The sequence below is a fragment of the Microcaecilia unicolor genome, chromosome 4 (genome assembly GCF_901765095.1).
Source record: "Microcaecilia unicolor chromosome 4, aMicUni1.1, whole genome shotgun sequence".
Lineage (NCBI taxonomy): Eukaryota > Metazoa > Chordata > Amphibia > Gymnophiona > Siphonopidae > Microcaecilia > Microcaecilia unicolor.
In genome coordinates, this window is record NC_044034.1 from 182,891,273 (window position 1) to 182,912,345 (window position 21,073).

Genomic DNA, 21,073 nt, shown 5'->3' on the forward strand with positions numbered 1-21,073 from the left:
ATTTGTAAATCAAGAACAAATTGAACTATTTATAACAGATCATCTCACTAACATTGCTTTGTTAATAATGATCATTCATTCTACAAACATCCAATCACGAATTGAACCTTTCAGCCTCCGGTTAGCCCGTTAATGATAAGTTTTCCTCTGATCCCTCATGGAGGCACATATATTACTTCATTCCATCAGCAGATTGTTTACATCAAGCTTACATACTGCTGCCCCTGATATTCGAGGGGCTACCCTTTATGTAGTGTCCAGATATTATTTTGCCGGCCAGGTTGGAGCCCAGTACTGAACAGATTAGATATAGGGCTCTGTTTCACTCTTCTGAAACTGGAAAGTGGTTCACACTTTAGTAATTAATATTAAACCAGAAGGTAACCCATAATTTCCATCATAGCCGGTCCACTCCAACATTTTCTTTTGCACCTCTCTGCTGCTTCTGAACTCTTTGCCAACCTCCAGCCCCAAACTCCATCTGCAGCAAGAAAAGACCAGAAGTCAAACAGCTTTTCTCAATTCCACCATTAGAGCCTGTCAACCGCTAAGACTCTGCCAATATATGGTGTTCATTAAGCTTATTCTCGGCTTCTGTTGCTGTCTGAAAGGTCTGCCAACGATCTTGCACTTGCACCCGTAGTTTCGCGGGATATTGTAGAGCAAACTTTATCTTTTTTGCCGCCAGCTTTGAACAGATAGGGTGGAATTTTCTCCTCTGCTCCTGGACTGCTTGGGTGTAATCCTGAAAGATCAGTATGTTTTGTCCTCCATATTTCAATGAATCTCTTCGTATCTTGAAGCCCTGAAGGATCTCTAGCTTATGTTTGTAGTTTAAAATTTTTGCCACTACTACCCTGGGCCTGGCATTTATCTCCAGTTTCCTTCCCACGCGGTGTGCGCGCTCAATCACCAACGGGCCCGCCGAATCCGTCAAGGCCAGCTCTTTTGTCAACCAAGCCTCCAGCCATGGTTCCAGATTGCGCTCTGGCAATTGTTCCGTAAGTCCCACAATGCGTACATTATTCCTTCGCGATCTGCTTTCCAAATCTTCAATTTTTAACTCCTGATCTCTCAGTTTTTGTTGTAAATTTCGCAAATCGGGACCATAACTGCGTGTGTCGTCCTCAATTGCAGAGACTCGCGTTTCTAAATCACTTGTTCGAGTACCCAGACCGTCCATTGCCATTTGGAGATTATCTAATTTATCATTTAGCGCTGTCCATTTCAGAGCCCAAGCGCTCGTCATTGCGCCGGTCAACTGGGAGAGCTGCTGTTCCGTAAAACTCGACCCCGTCGCTTCAAGGCCTACCTCCGCCATCTTGCCCTCTGCACTGCTCGCCTTGTTTTTTCCCTTATTAGTCAGCCGTTGGGTCATTGCTGTTGGCGATTTCGTGAAATATTTTTCCATACGCTTTTGCTGTGTAGCTCAGCGGGTTTTGAAGGACTTCTCCGTGATAGATGAAGCTGTTTGCGGGATGAGGGTCTTGGAGCCGAGGCAACACGCTGCTAGCTCAGCTCATGACGTCACGTGACTCCCCAAGTCCTTTTAATAACGGTCTATGGACTTTTCCTTTAGGAAGCCATCCAAACCTTTTTTTAAACTCCGCTAAGCTAACCGCCTTTAGCACATTCTCTGGCAACGAATTCCAGAGTTTAATTACACGTTGAGTGAAGAAATATTTTCACCGATTAGTTTTAAATTTACTACATTGTAGCTTCATCGCATGCCCCCTAGTCCTAGTATTTTTGGAAAGCGTCACATCTACCCATTCAACGCCACTCATTATTTTATAGACCTCTATCATATCTCCCCTCAGCCGCCTTTTCTCCAAGCCTTTTTCCAGTCCTCCGATAGAGATTCAGTATAGAGTCCATTCCAGGATGGGAATCAAACCTAGGACAGTGCCACTAGTGAATGAAACGGGGACAAAGTTTGTCCCCATCCCGCAGGTCTCTGTCCCCATCCCGCAGGTCTCTGTCCCCATCCTCGCGGGCTCTGACTCCATGCCCGCTAGCCCTGTCCTCATCTGCAGAAGCCTTGAACACATATGATTTTATATTTAAATCTTTTTATTAAAGTATAAAAAGGAACAATAACAACAACAAGCAACTATAATAACTGCCCCCCACACCCTCTACCCTTCCAATCCCAACAATAGCCAACTTATACTACCCCAAAGAACCCTAACCCACCCCGTTGAAATGTCCAGGGGTACAAAATACAACCTGTTCTGTATGCCATAGCAGGGGAGAAATATACCCTACGAAACACTTATGATTTTTTTAATCTGTGGATGAAAAATGTCATCAACAATCTGAGAATTCAGTCTACCTCTCCTGTCTTTCAGAGTCCTTCCTGCAATAGAAAATGTCTTCTCAGATGATGTGCTAGTAGCAGGAATGCACAGGATCCCCCATGTAAATTCTACCAGATGTGGCCACCACTTTTGGTTGTTTTTCCAAAAACTGAAAACATTGTCATCTGCATCACTTGAACATAAATAACTGTCCAATTCATTATCAGTCTTCAAAGTAGTGTTAATATGTGTCCCAGGGGGACAAACTTTATCCCGTCTTCGTGTCATTCTCTAAGTGCCACCAATAAACTACTGAGCCAGCCTAGGTTTGACTTTTAGCATTTTAAATTTTGGCCCAAGTGTATAACTATACAACTGAAATCTCACATCTAATCTGAAAATATACTCTTTTTGGTCTTTGTTCTATGGTGTGTACACGAAAACTCAGCTTAAAAAGTTGTAAAGCTTGTTGCTCTGTGAACAAGGGAGCTGCTTTTCTACCAATGACAACTTATATTCTGCTATGGGGCACTAATAAATTATCAGAGTAAAGCTCCGATACCGCCTAGCAAGGGATCAAGATTGAAAGATGTGCAAGTCTTTTAAAAATATGCCCAACATTACTTAACATTACCCAATAAATACTGTTTGGGGACTTGACATTACCCAATAAAACAAAATATCAAAGGAAAACAGTATTTATCTATTATATTTCAGGCCACACATTTGATTTTTCTTTTTATGTTATACTTCTGAGGGCAACTGTATAAACACAAATAATAAAGAGCCAAATGAAAAATCTATTTCTTGTAAACTTGAAAAAAAATCCACGAGCTTCATATTGGTAAATTAGCTATGCAAATTCTAATAAACACACAAGCATTTTTGAAGCTTAACTCGGATATTTGTATGCGTCTCCAATTTTCAGAATACTAGGAAGCACCATTGGAGTTTTGTTCGATCCACCAGCAAAAACCCAATGTAATAAATAAAAAATATGTTTTTCTAAATCTGGAGTCAGGCACGAATTTAAAACTCAAACCCATTTTCAAAATTTCATTTAATGGAAAAAAATTTTTTTCACTGGAAGGGTTTTTATGCTATTATACTTCAATAATTATAAACCTGTAGGAAGCATTCTGATACAGGCAACATTTTGTCATCTACATTGGAATGATTTTTTTTAAGCCTCATCTCAACTGTTCAATAACCAACAGATACACATCCTACAATACTAGCAGCTTGCTATTTTCACCATCCTATATAATAATTTGCACCTCCTTCTGGCTGCCTGAGTTCGTAACAGTTCCCATTGGTCCGCCCTGGGGATGGCGTCACAGGGCGGACCAATGGGAAATGAGAGGGAAGGGAACCCAGCAGCAGCCACCGGAGGTGAGTAAACAATCGCCCCGCCCCCACCTCCCTCCTTCCACGGGCCCACTCCCTTCCGAGTTCCACGCCCCCCCTCTGATTTCCGCCGCCCAGCGCCTCCCTCCCTCTCTTTATGTGGCCTCCGAGTGCAAGCAGGACATGTGCGGGTGCCTCAGCCCTTTGTAAGTGCCAGCTGTTTAAAACGTTTTACCTCCTGCTCCGCTGGCAACAGTGAAGTCCAGCACGCATGGATGCCACTTCAGACTGCCTTTGCTTTCACTTCTGTTTCAGCTGTTCCTCTGGTCCCGCCGTTCCGCAAACAGGAAATGAGGGCGGGACCCGGAAGGGGTGCCTGGAACTCGGAGGACAGGGAGGGAGGACAGGGAGGGGGCATGGAGCCATGAACTCTGAGGGGAGGGGCCCTGGAACCTTGCTAGCGCCCATTTCCTTTCTGTTGGAAATGGGCCTCTTTTACTAGTTAGTATTAAAAATGTATAAGTATCCTAAGCAAATGAATTTACAAGATTATAGCATCACAAAAGAAAAACGGTCTAGAGGTCTAAAAGCGAAAGCAACATTAGAAAATGAAAAAAAAAAAAACGACCGGTGGTGTGAATTAAAAACAATACTTATTGTATTTGTATCCCACATTTTCCCACCTTTTTGCAGGCTCAATGTGGCTTACAATTTATCGTTCTTGGTGGATAATAGAACAGAAAATAGACAATTAGTGTTACATAAAGATCGAGAATAACACGAGAGAAAGTTAAATCTTACAATGTATCGTTCTTGGTGGATAATGGAACAGAAAATAGACAATTAGTGTTACATAAAGATCAAGCGTTACATAATAGAAAGTTAAATTATCTTACAATGTATCATTCTAAATATGCTTTCTGAACGCTGCCACTAGTGTATTAAGAAATTGTAATAGATATCACGTATAATGTATACCATCCTAAAAGAAATCAGGAAATACTGTTGGGTAAAGCTGTTAACCAAGATAAAAACACACTGAATGCAGTCCTTTGTTATTTCTTAGATGCTTACAAATTCCTTACCACAAGAGTCTTGCATCAGCAGTAAGACCAGCAATTGAGATGCCAATGTGGTTGTCCACATTCAGAATTTTTTTCTGATGTGCTGCCAGTTCAGACTGTGCTCTCTATGCATAAAATGGAAAATAAACAAAATACTGTGTGTAGAAACAGAGAATGATGGCAGATAAAGACAACATAACCTATTCCCAATTCCCTTATTTTCCCTTTACTCTGTCAGTACTATTATAGTTAGGATTATAAACTGCTCTGAGCTAAGGACAGTATAGAACCATCAAGCTCTCTTAGATCCTCACAACAACTGCCTAAGGTCCCCTCTTTTAAGGACATTTACCTGGAAGAATATAGATCTATTCTATGTTAAAGGCCCCAAGTTATGGAATGCATTGCCCAGGGAATTTCATAGTGTGCAAGAAAATACTCAGTTCAAGAAGAATTTAAAGATCCACCTGTTTATTTGTGCATACAGATCTTTAGATGAAGGATAAAGTTTCAGTGACTAATGATATGTTATTTTCGCAGTCCTGTGCATGTTTGTATTAGTTATCACTATGTTTGTTATTAACCATTTTTATTAAGTTGGATTTTATTATGTATGTATTTTATGTTCCCCACTTAGATTGTTGAGATATAGCGGGCTATAAAGTTTTATTATTATCCAGTCTGCCTGTCTACAACAACTACTAAGTTCCACAATATCTTCTTCCTTAGAGATCCTCTGCTTGTCACATGATTTCTTGAATTCAGACACTGTCCTCCTCTCCATCGGGAGGCCGTTCACAACCCTCTCTGTAAATAAATATTTACCTAGATTATTACTTGTGAATCTATCCTCTTTCACCTTTATCCTATGACCTCCTCATTCTAAAGCTCCCTTTCAGATGAAATATTTTTAGTCTGTCTCCATATGCTTTATGTGACTCTGGTCAAATCACTTAACCCTCCATTGCCCCAGGTACAAAGTAAGTAGCTGTATATAATATGTAAACTGGTTTGATTGTAACAACAGAAAGACGATATATCAATTCCCAATTCCCTTTTCCTTATGATGAAAACCACCGATAATTATAGTAGCCACCCTCTGTAGCAAGCCATCCTGTTTATATATTTACTAGTAAAAAAGCCCCGTTTCTGATGCAAATGAAACGGGGGCTAGCAAGGTTTTCTTCTGTGTGCATGTGGGAGTGTGTGTGTCCCTGCCCTCTGCCCTCTCTCCCCTCCCCCCTCTGAGTCCTTCACTGTTACAGAGAGAGCGATTTGATTTTGTGCTTTGCTGTGTTTTCCTTCACTGTTTGTGTTACAGAGAGAGCGAGGGCGGGGCAGACACTCGTGGGGAAACTGGATCTCTCTCCCCCTTCACATTTCCGGCTGGAGGCTTCATAGAACGTTGGTGGTGCCTTTTATATAGAGAGATGAAGATACAGTTTACAGACTGAGTGTGCTCGTCAACAGAAGACCATATATATATTTCAAACTATACAATTAGACATTCCTGGTCTAAAATTCCATGCACTACAAGATAAACTCTGGCCCTTCCCATGAAGTTCCCAATTCCCTGTGGAACATGGGAAACCAAGGGTCAGCATGCCAACAATGGTGATGCTTCTCTCATGCCCCTCATCCAATGTATTCTCAGCTTCTTCTGCACACAGTGACAGTAATGTGCTTCAAGCTATATCCGCCCCCTCTGCTTCCAAGCTGAGAGTATCACACGGTGAACCATGTAAAGCAAGATGCCAACCTGGAGCAGGAGGAATTTGCCTAGAGGTGCCATGTTGCTGGTCTCTTCCTGCAGTTAAAGCCAAGATGGGAAAGCAAGCAAGCAAATGGGTGGGGGAAGGGAGTTATGTAGGAGTAAAGGAGAAGCAAAGGGGAGTAGGGTGAGGAAATGGATCAGGGCAAAGGGAAGAAGTACAAGCAGATGGGGGAGCCTGGCAGTGAGGGAGGGAAATCAAAGGCATTTTGGGGAAAGAGACTGAGGGGACTGGAGGGAGTATGGTATGCAAGTGAAAGAAAGGATCATTGTCAGGAGGATAGAGTGTGTATCTGGATTGCTCCTCCCTCTCCTGTTCTTGGATCTCCCTCCTTGATCATGGATACTCTTTTTCTCCTTCTGCCTCCCCCTTTCTACCTCTTTTTCCTTTCACCACTTCCCAACCATCCCTAACCTCTATACCTACATCCTCTCTATTTCTCGTCAGATATTCCCTTTCCTGTTTTGTGATTCCTCTTCTGTGATCCCCTCTACTGAGATTCCCTCTTTCATTCTCCTATTCTCCATCGCCCTCTTCTCTCGCTTGTACTGATCACTCTTCCAAAAAAAAGAAAAAAATCAAATCATTTTACAGGCACACAAATGACAAAAAAAAAAATTTTTTTTTTACTATAAAGAAAAAAGAAACATATTAAACAGATATATGAAAATGTGTCACATAATTGCTGCAGAATTTACAAACTTTCTGTAGAATCTTGAAAACTATTGCAAGAGTCCAAGGGCTGTGCCAATGCAAATTTTCTACAACTTCATGAATCAAAGAAGTCTGAAAAGTGAGACTATAAGGTAAAATTATGTATAATCATACCTGATAATTTTCTTTCCATTAATCATAGCTGATCAATCCATAGACTGGTGGGTTGTGTCCATCTACCAGCAGGTGGAGATAGAGAGCAAACTTTTGCCTCCCTATATGTGGTCATGTGCTGCCGGAAACTCCTCAGTATGTCGATATCAAAGCTCCATCTGCAGGACTCAGCACTTAGAGAATTACACCCACAAAGGGACACTCTGCCCAGCTCACCACTGCCGAAACGGGGGAGGGGAATTAACCCAGCTCATCCCCACACAAGTGGGGGAGGGGAATTAACCCAGCTCATCCCCACACAAGTGGGGGAGGGGAATCCGTCCAGCTCATCCCCGTGGAGCGGGGGAGGGACACCACACCCGCCGATGCGGGGGGATCTGGCTTATCCTGCAACCGCAACCGCGGGAGGAGCTGACTGACCCTAGCACCGCCGAAGCGGGAGGGGTACAAAACTGCCCTACAACCGCATGAAGCAGGAGGGAGTGCCGGCAGAATTTATGTCTCAATCCAGCCCCGTAAAACGGAGGGGAGAGGAATGCAGCAGCTCACTGTAACACAAACTCGTCTCAACTCTTGAAGAATCCAAGTGAAAAAACCTGAACCCGAAGTCTTCCTGAAGTAACTAAAGACTAAACTTGAACCTGAAATGCAACCAGAATAGAAACCATGCAGATATCTGGGCGGGGCTATGGATTGATCAGCTATGATTAATGGAAAGAAAATTATCAGGTATGATTATACATAATTTTACCTTCCATATCATCAAGCTGATCAATCCATAGACTGGTGGGATGTACCGAAGCAGTACTCACCCAGGGCGGGACATAGAAATCCCTGAACTCAACACTGAAGCTCCACACCGGGCCTCCGCCCGTGCCGCCACAGTCAAGCGGTAATGCTTGGAGAATGTATGGGCCGATGCCCAAGTTGCCGCCTTGCATATCTCTTCCAAGGAGACGGACCCGGCCTCTGCCATCGAGGCCGCCTGAGCTCTAGTGGAGTGAGCCTTCAGCTGGATAGGCGGCACCTTCCCCGCGGCCACATAAGCCGCGGCAATGACTTCCTTGACCCATCTTGCCACTGGAGGCTTAGCAGCCTGCAGACCCTTACGAGGACCTGCCAACAGGACAGATGATCCGATTTCCGGAAATCATTGGTCACTTCCAAGTATCTGATGATGACTCGTCTCACATCCAGATATTTAAGAGCAGAGTACTCCTCTGGGTAGTCCTCCCTACGAAAGGAAGGGAGACAGAGCTGCTGATTCACATGGAAGCGAGAAACAATCTTGGGCAGGAAGGAAGGCACTGTGCGAATAGTCACTCCTGCCTCAGTGAACTGCAGAAAAGACTCTCGACATGAGAGTGCCTGGAGCTCGGAAACTCTTCTGGCTGAAGGATAGCCACCAAAAAGACTGCTTTCAACGTCAGGTCTTTCAGAGATGCCCTCAACAACGGTTCAAAAGGCGGCTTCTGTAATGCTCTGAGCACCAGGTTAAAATTCCACGCAGGCACCATTGAGTGCAGAGGAGGGCGCAGGTGCTTAACTCCCTTGAGAAAACGCACCACATCTGGCTACGAAGCCAGGGAAGCACCCTTCAGGCGGTCCCTGAAGCAAGCCAGGGCCGCTACCTGGACTTAAAGGGAACTGAGCGACAGGCCTTTCTCCAGACCTTCTTGCAGGAATGCCAACACTGAAGAAATTGGAGCAGTGAATGAAGAAAATGAGCCTGCTTCGCCACGCTGCAAAGGTACGCCAAACCCTGGCGTAAGCAGTAAAAGTAGAGCGCTTCCTCGCTCTCAGCATAGTGGCGATGACCTTGTCTGAGAAGTCCTTCTTCCTCAGACGCTGCCGCTCAATAGCCAGGCCGTAAGCCCAAAGGGGGAGGGATCCTCCATCACCACGGGACCCTGATGTAACAGACCCTGCTCCACTGGCAGCCCCACCAGGATTATCCAGCCCGGATGCTTTGCCAATCGGTCTAGCACCCTGCCCAACATGGGCCAGGGCGGGAACACATAGAGAAGCTCTTGTGTTGGCCACTGTTAGAGGAGAGCATCGACTCCCAGAGATCGAGGGTCCCGTCCTCTGCTGAAAAAACGCGGCACTTGGCAACTGGCCGATGACGCCAATAGATCTAGGCTCGGCTGGCCCCAGCGCTTCGTGATATCCAAGAACGCCTGAGCCGATAACTGCCACTCTCCGGGATCCAAGGTATGGCGACTGAGAAAGTCCGCCTTGACATTCATGACTCCGGCAATGTGGGCTGCTGACAGCTGCTCCAGGCTCGCTACCGCCCACTGGCATAGAATCACGGCTGCCTTGGCTAGAGGGGCGCTCTTGGTACCTCCCTGGCGGTTGACATAGACCACAGCCGTGGCATTGTCCAACAGGACCCGTACTGGCTTCAACGCCAGTACCGGGATGAACTCCAAAAACGCCAACCGAATGGCTCTGAGTTCCAGGAGGTTGATAGACCACTTTGCCTCTGCAGGAGACCAGAGCCCCTGCGCTGTCCTTCCCAAGAAGAGGGCTCCCCAGCCCGACAAAGAGGCGTCCGTCGTGACGACAATCCACTCCGGGGTCACCAGAGGCATTCCTGCAGACAACTTGTCTGTCTGCGTCCACCAGCTCAGCGCCTTGCGCACTGCTGGGTCCAAGGGAAGGCGCACAGCATAATCCTCCGACATCGGAGTCCAGCGCAGCAGCAGAGATTGTCGAAGTGGTCTCATATGAGCCCTGGCCCAGGGCACTACATCCATCGTGGCCGACATAGAGCCCAACAGCTGCACATAGTCCCAAGTCCGAATAGGAGAGGCTACTAGGAACTAGTCCACCTGAGCCTGAAGCTTGACAATCCAATTGTCTGGCAGAAACACTCTGCCCACTTGGGTGTCGAATCAAACTCCCAGATGCTCCAGGGACTGAGTCGGGCGCAGCTGGCTTTTCTCCCAGTTGATGATCCACCTCAGGGAGCTCGAAAGAGCAACCACCCGGTTCACAGCTTTGCCGCACTCTGCATAAGAGGGGCTTGGATCAACCAGTCGTCCAGATAAGAATGGACTTGAACTCCTTCCTTCCACAGGAAGGCCGCGATGACCACCATTACTTTGGAGAATGTCCGCGGAGCAGTAGCCAACCCGAACGGGAGGGCTCTGAACTGGAAGTGTCGACCAGTACTGCAAAACGCAAAAAGCGTTGATGAGGAGGCCAGATGGGAATATGCAAGTACGCGTCCTTGAAGTCCAAGGATGCCAGGAACTCTCCTGCCTTCACTGCCGCTATAACAGAGCGGAGGGTCTCCATGTGAAAGTGCCGAACTTTCAAGGCCCAATGGACCCCTTGAGGTCGAGGATAGGCCGTACAGAACCTCCTTTCTTTGGAATCACAAAGAAAAAGGAGTAACGTCCCTTGCCAGGCTGATTCTCTGGCACCGGAACGACCGCCCCCAGGCGGAACAGATTGTCCAAGGTCTGCTGCACTGCCACAGCTTTGACCGGAGACTTGCAGGGAGAGAGTACAAACCCGTCTTTTAAGGGTCGGCAGAACTCTAGCTTGTAGCCGTCTCTGATGACTTCCAGCACTCAAGCGTCTGAAGTTATTGTGGTCCACTCGCCCATAAACGAGGACAGCCGTCCTCCAATCTGCACTGAGGCGTGGATCAAGGCCCCGTCATTGGGTACGAGACCCTGGGGGAGGACCGGAGGGAGCACCTCCGGGACGGCGGTCTCTGCGAAAGGAATGCTGCTTGGGGGAGAAGTTCCTCTTGAAGGAAGAGAGGGCAGAGGAGCCCGACCTGCCCGGGCGGTACCGACGGGCTTCCTGAGCCCGTCCTCTGGAGGTACCAGGGCGAGTACTAGCCCGAGCCCTGACCTCTGGTAACTTCTTGCCCTTAGACGTGCCGAGATCAGTCACGATTTTGTCCAGCTCGACCCCAAAGAGCAGCTTGCCTTTAAAAGGCAATCTAGCCAGGCGGGATTTAGAGGCATGATCAGCAGACCAATGTTTCAGCCAAAGCCACCGCCGCGCAGAGATTGTCTGAGCCATGCCTTTAGCTGAGGCTCTCAAGACATCATACAGCAAGTCTGCCAAATAGGCTAAGCCCGATTCCAGGGCCGGCCAAACAGCCCTCAAGGAATGATCCGAGGGGGAAGCCCGCTGCACCATAGTCCGGCACGCCCTGGCCACATAGGAGCCGCAAACTGAGGCCTGCAAACTTAAAGCAGCCGCCTCAAAGGACGACCTTAAGGCCGCCTCCAATCCTCTGTCTTGGGCGTCCTTTAGGGCCGTGCCACCTTCCACTGGTAACGCCGTTTTCTTAGTCACCGCAGTGATTAAAGAATCCACGGTAGGCCACAGAAAGGCCTCACGTTCACCTTCAGGCAAAGGATAGCAGCGGGACATAGCCCTAGCCACTTTAAGGCTCGCTTCCGGGACATCCCATTGAGCCGAAATTAAGGAGTGCATGGCATCATGCATGTGGAAGGTTCTAGGCGGGCGCTTCGTCCCCAGCATAATGGCAGAGCCAACAGGGGCTGAGGGAGAGACGTCCTCCGGAGAGGAAATCTTCAAAATGCCCATGGCCTGCACTAACAGGTTGGGCAAAACCTCTGAGCTAAAGAGCCGCTGCAGAGGGGTCATCCGCTCCATCCGAGCGGGGATCCGTCTCCTCCAAGGAATCCGCAAAGGACCGTTGGGAGACCTCAGACACGCTGCCCTCATCTACATCGCAGGAGACAAATTCCTCCAAGGCCTGGGAATCAACCTGAGGGCGTTTACCTCTGGGAACCTCAACCTCTTTACCAGACGAGGGAGCAGGGGCAGCGTTGTGCATGAGGAAGGCCTGATGCAGCAGCAAAACAAACACGGGGGAGAAACCCCCCCAGACTGTGCACTTCCGCAGCCTGGGCAACAGCCCTAGACGCACCCTCAACCGGCGCTCGCAAGAGCGGGGGAGAGACATGCTGCGCATCCAAAATGGCGTCCGGCGCGACACTCCGCGAAGGAGCCGCGCGGGAAGAACGGCGCTTAACTTTAGCCGCTTTTGTGCCGTCGCCCAAATTAAGGGCGTTCATGGCATTAATGTCTCCAACCTCAAGGGCGGCCCACGAAGAAGCCGTCCGAGCCGCGTGGCCGACCAAGATGGCGGAGGCGAGGAGCGGGGGATGGGCGTTTATGGCGGGAAAAACCGCCACGCCGGAGGAAGGACCGGGACATTCATCGGTCACGAAACTGTCACCCAACAAGGGCGAATCAGGCTGTAAGACCCCCGCATCCCCTCTAGAAGCACTCAAGCGATCCGGGGAGCGACCCTTTGCGCCCTCGCCCTCCGACGCCATATGCCACGAGGAGAAGAATCGGGGAACCCCCTGCCCGCTATAAAAAGGTAAAAATTACCTGCTGTCCGCTCCGAGCTGTAACGAACTGGTGTCCCAGTGAGTAGCTGCAATGAACGTTTAAATAAACGTCGAAATAAACGCCTTTAAGGACGTTTAAAATTTTTTTTTTTTTTTTAAACGGAGCCAGCGGGAGGGGGGAGAAAAGGAGGGACCTGGCACCACCAGGTTTGCACTTGCTCAAAAGAGCCCTCAACCCCAGGCACTCAACAAAACCTAAAAATTAGGCTTGGAGGCCTAGCCAGAGCTGCTGCTGTGTGTGACCACCACCTGCTGAGATAGAGAACATACTGAGGAGTTTCCGGCAGCACATGACCACATATAGGGAGGCAAAAGTTTGCTCTCTATCTCCACCTGCTGGTAGATGGATACAACCCACCAGTCTATGGATTGATCAGCTTGATGATATGGAATAAAGCATTTTTAGCAGTGGCATAAATTCTGCCCAAGCAGCTCCTACAGTGATGGGGAGAGGGGATGTGCAATGATCCCACATTGCAGAGGCAGACAGCTGTAGACATAACTTACTATAGCAGCACCATTTGTCTTGTCCCCAGCAGCAAAAAAGTGCATAAAACCTCACCTCTTGCTGCTGGGCTGAAGTCTCCATACACTTCTCCCCAGGAACTCTGTTCATCACTTAAATCTCTTATCTGGTAGCCTTCTCCTCCACTGCCAACTCCAGACTCCATTCCTTTTATCTTGCTTAACCATATGTCTAGATTTCCTGAGTCAGTACGTCAAGCTCCATCTCTGTCCGTCCTCAAATCTTGGCTAAAAGCCCACCTTTTTGAGGCTGCTTTTAACTTCTAACTCCTATTAACTTGTTCAGTACCCATGTCTGTGTTATCATTCCCACCATAAGTAATTCCCTAATCTCTTATTTATCCTGTTTGTCTGTCTTGATTAGATTGTAAACTCTGAGTAGGGACTCTCTCTTACATGTTTAGTGTATAGCGCTGTACATCTAGTGGTGCTATAGAAATGTAAGTAGTAGTAGTAGTAGTAGTAACAGCACAAGATTTCAGCCAGCAGCAGGTGGGGAGGTGCTTATGCACATCTCCTGCAGGATAAAGAGTGCTGCCATCAAGGGAGGTAGCACAGCAACCTTTTTGAAGTTACATACTCTGGGAACAATTCTATAAAATTGCTGCCTTCTTTTAAAATGCCCCAATGTTGCATGGCAAGAGTACTCTATAATGCCATTCGGTGCCCAGATTCCATTATAGAATATACTAGTGTTACCTGACATCAGCGCAACTTCTGGAACATCATGCATAAAATACAGTATTCTGTAAGTTGCATACAGAAGTGGGAGCCCTGCCCATTGCCCGCCCCCCTTGCATTTAAGCAACAGCCCACAGATTCTATATATGGCACCTAGATTTATGCACCAAAATCTGCACACAAATTAATTAGCTAATGAGCTAATGTCAATTGGATAACAACCAATTATTGATGTTAATTGGCACCTGATAAAATCTGCATGCACATCTGGCTGCATGCTCTTCTATAAGGCATAGCATGTAACTCAAAAAGGGATGTAGCCACGGGAGGGGCATGGGTATCAGAGGCATTCTGAAACATTACATGCATTTTTACAGAATACTGCCTCAATGCACCTAACTTGGGTGCCCGCATTTACATATGGTTTTATTAGGCTTAAGTCTGGCACTCAAATATCAGAGCTTAGTGAGATTCTATAAAAAGTGTACGCCCTTTACAGAATAGTGTTTAGCACCGTTTTTTGTCAGTGCTGATTTTTGAACATAATTTACACCGAATGCACCCCCCCACACACAAAGCCAGTTATGTGTACTATTACACAAGAGTGCTTTGGTGCCCTGTAGCATTCTCAAAGGTAAGCTTTCTGAGAAGTTCTGAGAGAAGAGGACATTTCTCTGGAAAGTGATTATTTGCTTTGTGCTTTGGGAACGTAAAGATTGGGATTTAAAGGAGGAACTGTAGGTTAGTGAAAGGTAAAATAAAAATATTAAAAAAAAAAAAATCAAACTAAACAACTAATCGCCATACTCTTTTCCCCTTAGTTTTAAAACTTGAACTTCGTACCATAACATTAACATATAGCCTCTAGCAGGCACCGCAGGACCTAGTTTAGTATTTGGGGGGGGGGGGGGGGGGAGAAAAGCAAGCATTAACAACTAGTTTCTATATGCGCTATATGTTAAAGAGGGAATTGAGTCATATAAAATGAACATTCCACATGACACAGATAGCAGCGTGGAAATCAATATGGATAGAAATTCCATGTGTGAAGAAAAGGAGTATTCATTTAGGGCTATACTACCGTCCGCTGGGGCAGAACGAACAGACTGATGAAGAAATGTTTACAGAGATTAGGAAAGCTGGCAAACTGGGCAACACTAAAATAATGGGTGATTTCAATTACCCCTATATTGACTGGATAAATGTTACATCGGGGATTGACAGGGAGTTAAAGTTTCTAGATGTAATAAAACAACTGCTTCTTGGAGCAGCTGGTTCAGGAACAGACATGAGGGGGAGCCATTTTGGATCTGGTCCTTAGTGGCATGCAGGGCATAGTGCGAGAGGTGGTGGTGTTGGGTGCCCTGGGAAACATGATTGAGCTATCTGGGATGAACCCAGAAAAGAAATCTACTGTAGCTGCATTTAGTTTTCGAAAGGCGACTAGAATAAAATGAGGAAAATGGTTAAAAAGAAACTAAAAGGATCGGCTGCAAAAGTTAAGTTAGGACACTAAATCAGGTGTGGATGTTATTGAAAAATAGCATCTTGGAAGCCCAGTCCAGATGCATTCCACATATTTGCAAAGGTGGAAAGAGAAAACGTCAGCCTGCATGGTTAAATGGTGAAGTAAAAAAATGCCATTACAGCCAAAGGATTGTCCTTCAAAGAATGGAAAAAGGACCCAAATGAAGCAACAAGCACTGGAAAGTCAGATGCAAAGCATTAATAATGAAGGCTAAAATGGAATATGAAAACAAACTTACCGCAGAGGCTAAAGCTCACAGTAACAACTTTTTCAGGTGCATCAGAAGCAGAAAGCCTGCAAAGGAATTCGTGGGATCGTTAGAGCACAAAGGAGCAAAAAGTGCGCTCAGGGAGGACAAGGCCAAAGCAGAGAAACTGAAGGAATTCTTTGCTTCTATCTTTACGTAAGAAGTATGAGAACTGCCTGTACCGGAAATGGTTTTCAAGGGTGCTGATGTGGAGGAATTGAAAGAAATCTCGGTGAACCTGGAAGATGTACTGAGCCAAACTGACAAATTAAAGAGTAGTAAATCACCTGGATCGGATAGAATACATCCAACGGTACTCAAAGGACTCAAGCATGAAATTGCTGATCTGTTGTTAGTAATATATAATCTGTCATTAAACTCATCCATAGTACCCGAAGATTGAAGTGTGGCCAATATGACGCTGATTTTTAAAAAGGGTTCTAGGAGTGATCCGGGAAATTATAGACTGGTAAGCCTGACGTTGGTGCCGGGCAAAATGGTGGAAACCATTATAAAGAATAAAACTATAGGACACAGACAAACATGGTTTCATGGGACAGAGTCAGCATGGGTTCAGCAGAGGGAAGTCTTGCCTCACCAATTTGCTTCATTTCTTTGAAGGCATGAATAAACATGTGGATAAAGGTGAGCTGGTTGATGTAGTGTATCTAGATTTTCAGAAAGCTTTTTGTTAAAGTTCCTCATAAGAGACTCCTGAGAAAATGAGAGAGTCATGGGATAGGATGCAAGGTTCTGGTGTGGATTAGGAATTGGTTTTTGGACAGAAAACAGAGGGTAGGGTTAAATGGTCACCTCTCTCAATGGAAGAGGGTGAACAGTGGCAGGGCCGGTCTTAGGCAGAGGCGACCGAGGCAGCCGCATAGGGCCCCGCGGCACGCCTCAACTCTGCCTCGCCTCTCCGACCACCGCCGCTGCTCACCTGTCCGCCACCCATGTCCAGCGACACGACTCTCCTCGTTCCCCTGCTCCCCCTCCCTCCAGCCACCTGAGCTCCCCTGCCCGATCCTCCAAACGACCCTCTTCTGCCACCCGACCCGCCGGCACCTCACCTGACCCAACATTTTTTAAAAATCTACAAGCGGCGGTGCCGCGCATCTGAGTAAAAGAAGAAAAATCGCTTTGTCCGTCGGCCGGCCTTCCCTCATGTCCCGCCCTCTGATGTAACTTCCGCAAGGGCGGGACATGAGGGAAGGCCGGCCAACGGACGAAGCTATTTTTCTTCTTTTACTCAGACGCGAGGCACCGCCGCTTGTAGATTTTTTTTAAATGCTGGGTCAGGTGAGGTGCCGGCGGGTCGGGTGGCAGAAGAGGGTCGTTTGGCGGGTCGGGGAGAGGGGGCTCAGACGGAAGGGGGCTCAGGTGGCTGGAGGGAGGGGGAGCAGGGGAACGAGGAGAGTTGCGTCACTGGACATGGGTGGAGGGTCGCTGGACATGGGTGGATGGAGGGGAGGGGGTTTCTGGACATAGGTGGATGGCAGGGAGGACAGGAGGGTTGCTGGACAAGGGTGGATGGAGGGGGGGTTCTGGACATGGATGGCAGGGGAGGGCAGAGGGGACAGGGGGGTCGCTGGACATGGGTGGATGGCAGGGGAGGGGGTTTCTGAACATAGGTGGATGGCAGGGGAGGGCAGAGGGGACAGGGGGGTTGCTGGACATAGATGGATGGCAGGGGGACAGGAGGGTCGCTGGACATGGGTGGATGGAAGACAGAGAAGAAACGCTGGACATGGATGGAGGCGAGGGAAGAGTGAGGAAGGACATGAGGTGAGGGAAAAAGGAAGAGAGGAGAAAAAGTGCATATGGATATAGAAAACAGGCAGAAGCTGGATCCACTGGACAGAAGTCTGCGGAGGACCCAGCTTTTACTTACGGATGTAGGGCAAGAAATGAAGAAAGGTAGAAAGTAAAGAAATAAATGGAAAGGAAGCCCTGGAAATGGAGTTAAGAGGACAGATAGCAGCACAATCGGATACTGAGGAAGCATGATCAGAAAAACAAAGTCACCAGACAACAAAGGTAGAAAAAACTATTTTATTCAGGATTTATTAATTGGAATGTGTCAGTTTTTGGAAATGTGCATCTGTGATATTTTTCATGTAAGTTTCAATTTTTGTAGTATTGCTGCATGCTGAGTCTGACTTCTTGAAGTAACTTTCCAGTTCAGTATTTTGCCTTCATGTGTTTTTCAGGTGTGATCAAGGAAGGTGCAGTATTCTGCTAGTGTATAGTTTGCAGCCCTTTTTGTGTTTCACTAGGTTGTGCACTGGTGTTTTACAGCCTGATGTAATTACAGTTACCGTTCCACGCCACTCATAAGGTTGTAGCAAATCCTGTCCTTGGAATTAGTGCTGTTTATGGTTTGTCAAGGTTATGAGTGTGTTTTTGCACAAGTTTGTGTATAGTGTTTTGCAGTGGAGAGATTGTGTGTTGGCCTTACTAAGGTAGAACCAAACATCAGAAAGGGTGTAGAGCCTAAATCATGACACACTACCTCTAAAAGGGTGTTTTGTGGCTCTACATGCGAATTGTGATATTATGATCCCTTGCTAGCTTCATATTGTTGACGGTCTGCATTTTCCGTATGGCTGGTATATTGGTGTATAAGGTATTAATTGTGACTATTTTATTTTTACTTATTTTTTTCTGTGTGTTGTCAGACAATTATGGATGACAGCGTCGGAGTCTTCTTGAGTCAGAGAGTTGTGGTATATATTTTAAAACAATTTTAATACCTTGGTGGTCTATATGTTTTTATATTGTACATTATATTTCACACATCACTTTATTTTATTGTATATATTTTCATTTCATTGCATATATGGGTTACAGAGTAATAGGGGAATTTGAAAGTACTGAATCTTTTCTTAATATTTTTCCTTTATTCTCCTTTGTTATGAGAATTGGAACTACTAATTGTAGTGGACTTGAACTGAATAATTTCTGGGGAGGGGAGGTTTCATGATAGCATTGTGCTTATTATTTCAATCAGTTTTTTGTACAAGTTTAGCTTCATTTGTCTATTTGAAATGTCATAAATAAAAGAATGTTCTAAAAATGGAATAATCTTATCAATGTGGTGAAGCTAGGGTGGGGGCAGAGCTAGGGTGGGGCAGAGCTAGGGTGGGGCCCCATCAAATTGGTCTGCATAGGGCCACGCACTTGCTAAGACCGGCCCTGAACAGTGGAGTGCAGGGATCTGTACTGGGACCGGTGCAATTTAACATATTTATAAATGACATGGAAATCAGAATGACAAGCGAGGTGATTAAATTTTGCAGATGATACAGAACTATTCAAGGTTGTTAAAACACGTGCGGACTGTGAAATATTGCAGGAAGACCTTAGGAAATTGGAAGACTGGGCAAACAAATGGCAGATGAAATTTGATGTGGACACATGCAAGGTGATGCACATTGTAAAGAATAATCCGAATCATAGTTACCTGATGCTAGGGTCCACCTTGGGTGTTAGCGCTCAACAGAAAAATCTAGGTATCTGTGTAGAAATATGCTGAAATCTGCTCAGTGTGCAGTGGTGGCAGCCATAAAAGCAAAGAGGATGCTAGGAATTATTAGGAAAGGGATGGTGAATAAGACCGAAAATAATGCCTTTGTATCTCTCCATGGTGCACCCGCACCTCGAGTATTACATTCAGTTCTGGTCACCGTATCTCAAAAAAGATATAGCGGAATTAGAAAAGGTTCAAAGAAGAGTGACCAAAATGATAAAGGGGATGGAACTCCTCTCATATGAGGAATGGCTAAAGAAGTTAGGGCTCTTCAGCTTGCAAAAGAGATGGATGAGGTGAGATATGATTGAGGTCTACAAAATCCTGAGTGGTGCAAAACGAGAAGCAGCAAATCAATTTTTTACTCATTCCAAAAGTACAAAGATTATGGGACACTCAAGGAAGTTACATGGAAATACTTTTAAAACAAATAGGAGGAAATATTTTTTCACTCAATGAATAGTTAAGCTCTGGAACTCTTTGCCAGAGGAGGTAGTAACAGTGGTTAGTGTATCTGGGTTTAAAAAAAAAAGTTTGAACAAGTTCCTGGAGGAAAAGTCCATAGTCTGCTATTGAGACCGACATGGGAAGCAACTGCTTGCCCTGGTATTTGTAGTATGGAGTGTTGCCACGATTTGGGTTTCTGCCAAGTACTTGTGACCTGCCTTGGCCACTGTTTGGAAAACAGAATACTGGGCTAGATGGATCATTGGTCTGACCCAGTATGGCTACACTTATGTTCTTAACGGTATACTTATGTGCCTAAGTACCACTATTCTGTACATCAACACAAGGAAGGGCATGTAAATACAGGTGCCCAGTTATAAAATTGCCCTGCCTCTAGGTTTTAGTGGAGACAGAGTCTTCCTCTCACCACCATTAAAGAGGGCACCTCATCTGAGCTTTTGGGATAATATGTCAAGGTACAGTTAAATTTTTCTACCCACAAAATGTAACCTCTTATCTACACTTAGAACAACAGGTTAAAACTGACTGAAGTATTATTTTACTTAAATTTCTCTGAAGTTATCATGGATCTATTTACACTTCTGTGGCCTAAAACACAACTCTGCAATTTTACTTCTTTATCAGTTCCCATTAGTGACTGTTCTTTTTTTCCTAGTTTCAGAAGAAATCGAATCTGTGGCCAAAATTTGCCACTCTACGTAAGTATATAAGTACATAAGTGTTGCCATATTGGGACAGACCATCAAGCCCAGTATCCTGTTTCCAACAGTGGCCAATCCAGGCCACAAGTACCTGGCAAGATCCCAAAACAGTACAGTACATTTCATGCTGCTTATCCCAGAAATAAATCAGTGGATTTTCCCCAAGACCATTTTAATAATTGCTCATGGACTTTTCTTTTAGGAAGCTATCCAAACCTTTTTTAAACTCCGGAAGAAACCAAAACTGGCCCTGCTCCAAACCGTACAACCTCCATTCCCTCCTCTCCCCCCCCCCCCCCCCCCCCGCCACTTGTCTACCTTAGAGTTCCTGGAGGTCTGTCAGATTTAATAGACCTGCCACCCAGAAACGCTAAAAGATCATCCCGAACTTTCCTCAATCTCCATTTCCCTAAGTGCAAAGGCATAAAATACAAAGTACTGCATGCACCAACCTTCTCTTATATGAGCACGCAATTCTGGAATACACTACCACGCAACCTGAAAACGATCTACGAATTAACCGACTTCCGCAAACTATTGAAGACTCATCTCTTTGAGAAAATTTACTGCAAGGATCAAAACACATGAAACACATACACACTAATAGAATTGCATCAATACACTCTTTTCTGAATTCACTTCCCCATACTTTCACCACACTTAAAA

The 21,073-nt window shown here is 45.9% G+C and overlaps 1 protein-coding gene across 1 annotated transcript in view; it reads right to left on the bottom strand.

Moving 5' to 3' along the window:
* Positions 1–21,073, bottom strand: part of PSMA1 (proteasome subunit alpha 1) — a 123,236-nt gene that overhangs the window by 50,495 nt on the left and 51,668 nt on the right. The window contains exon 4 of the mRNA XM_030201041.1: positions 4,733–4,836. Within this exon, the coding sequence (XP_030056901.1) occupies positions 4,733–4,836 (104 nt within the window). The remainder of the gene's footprint in view (positions 1–4,732; positions 4,837–21,073) is intronic.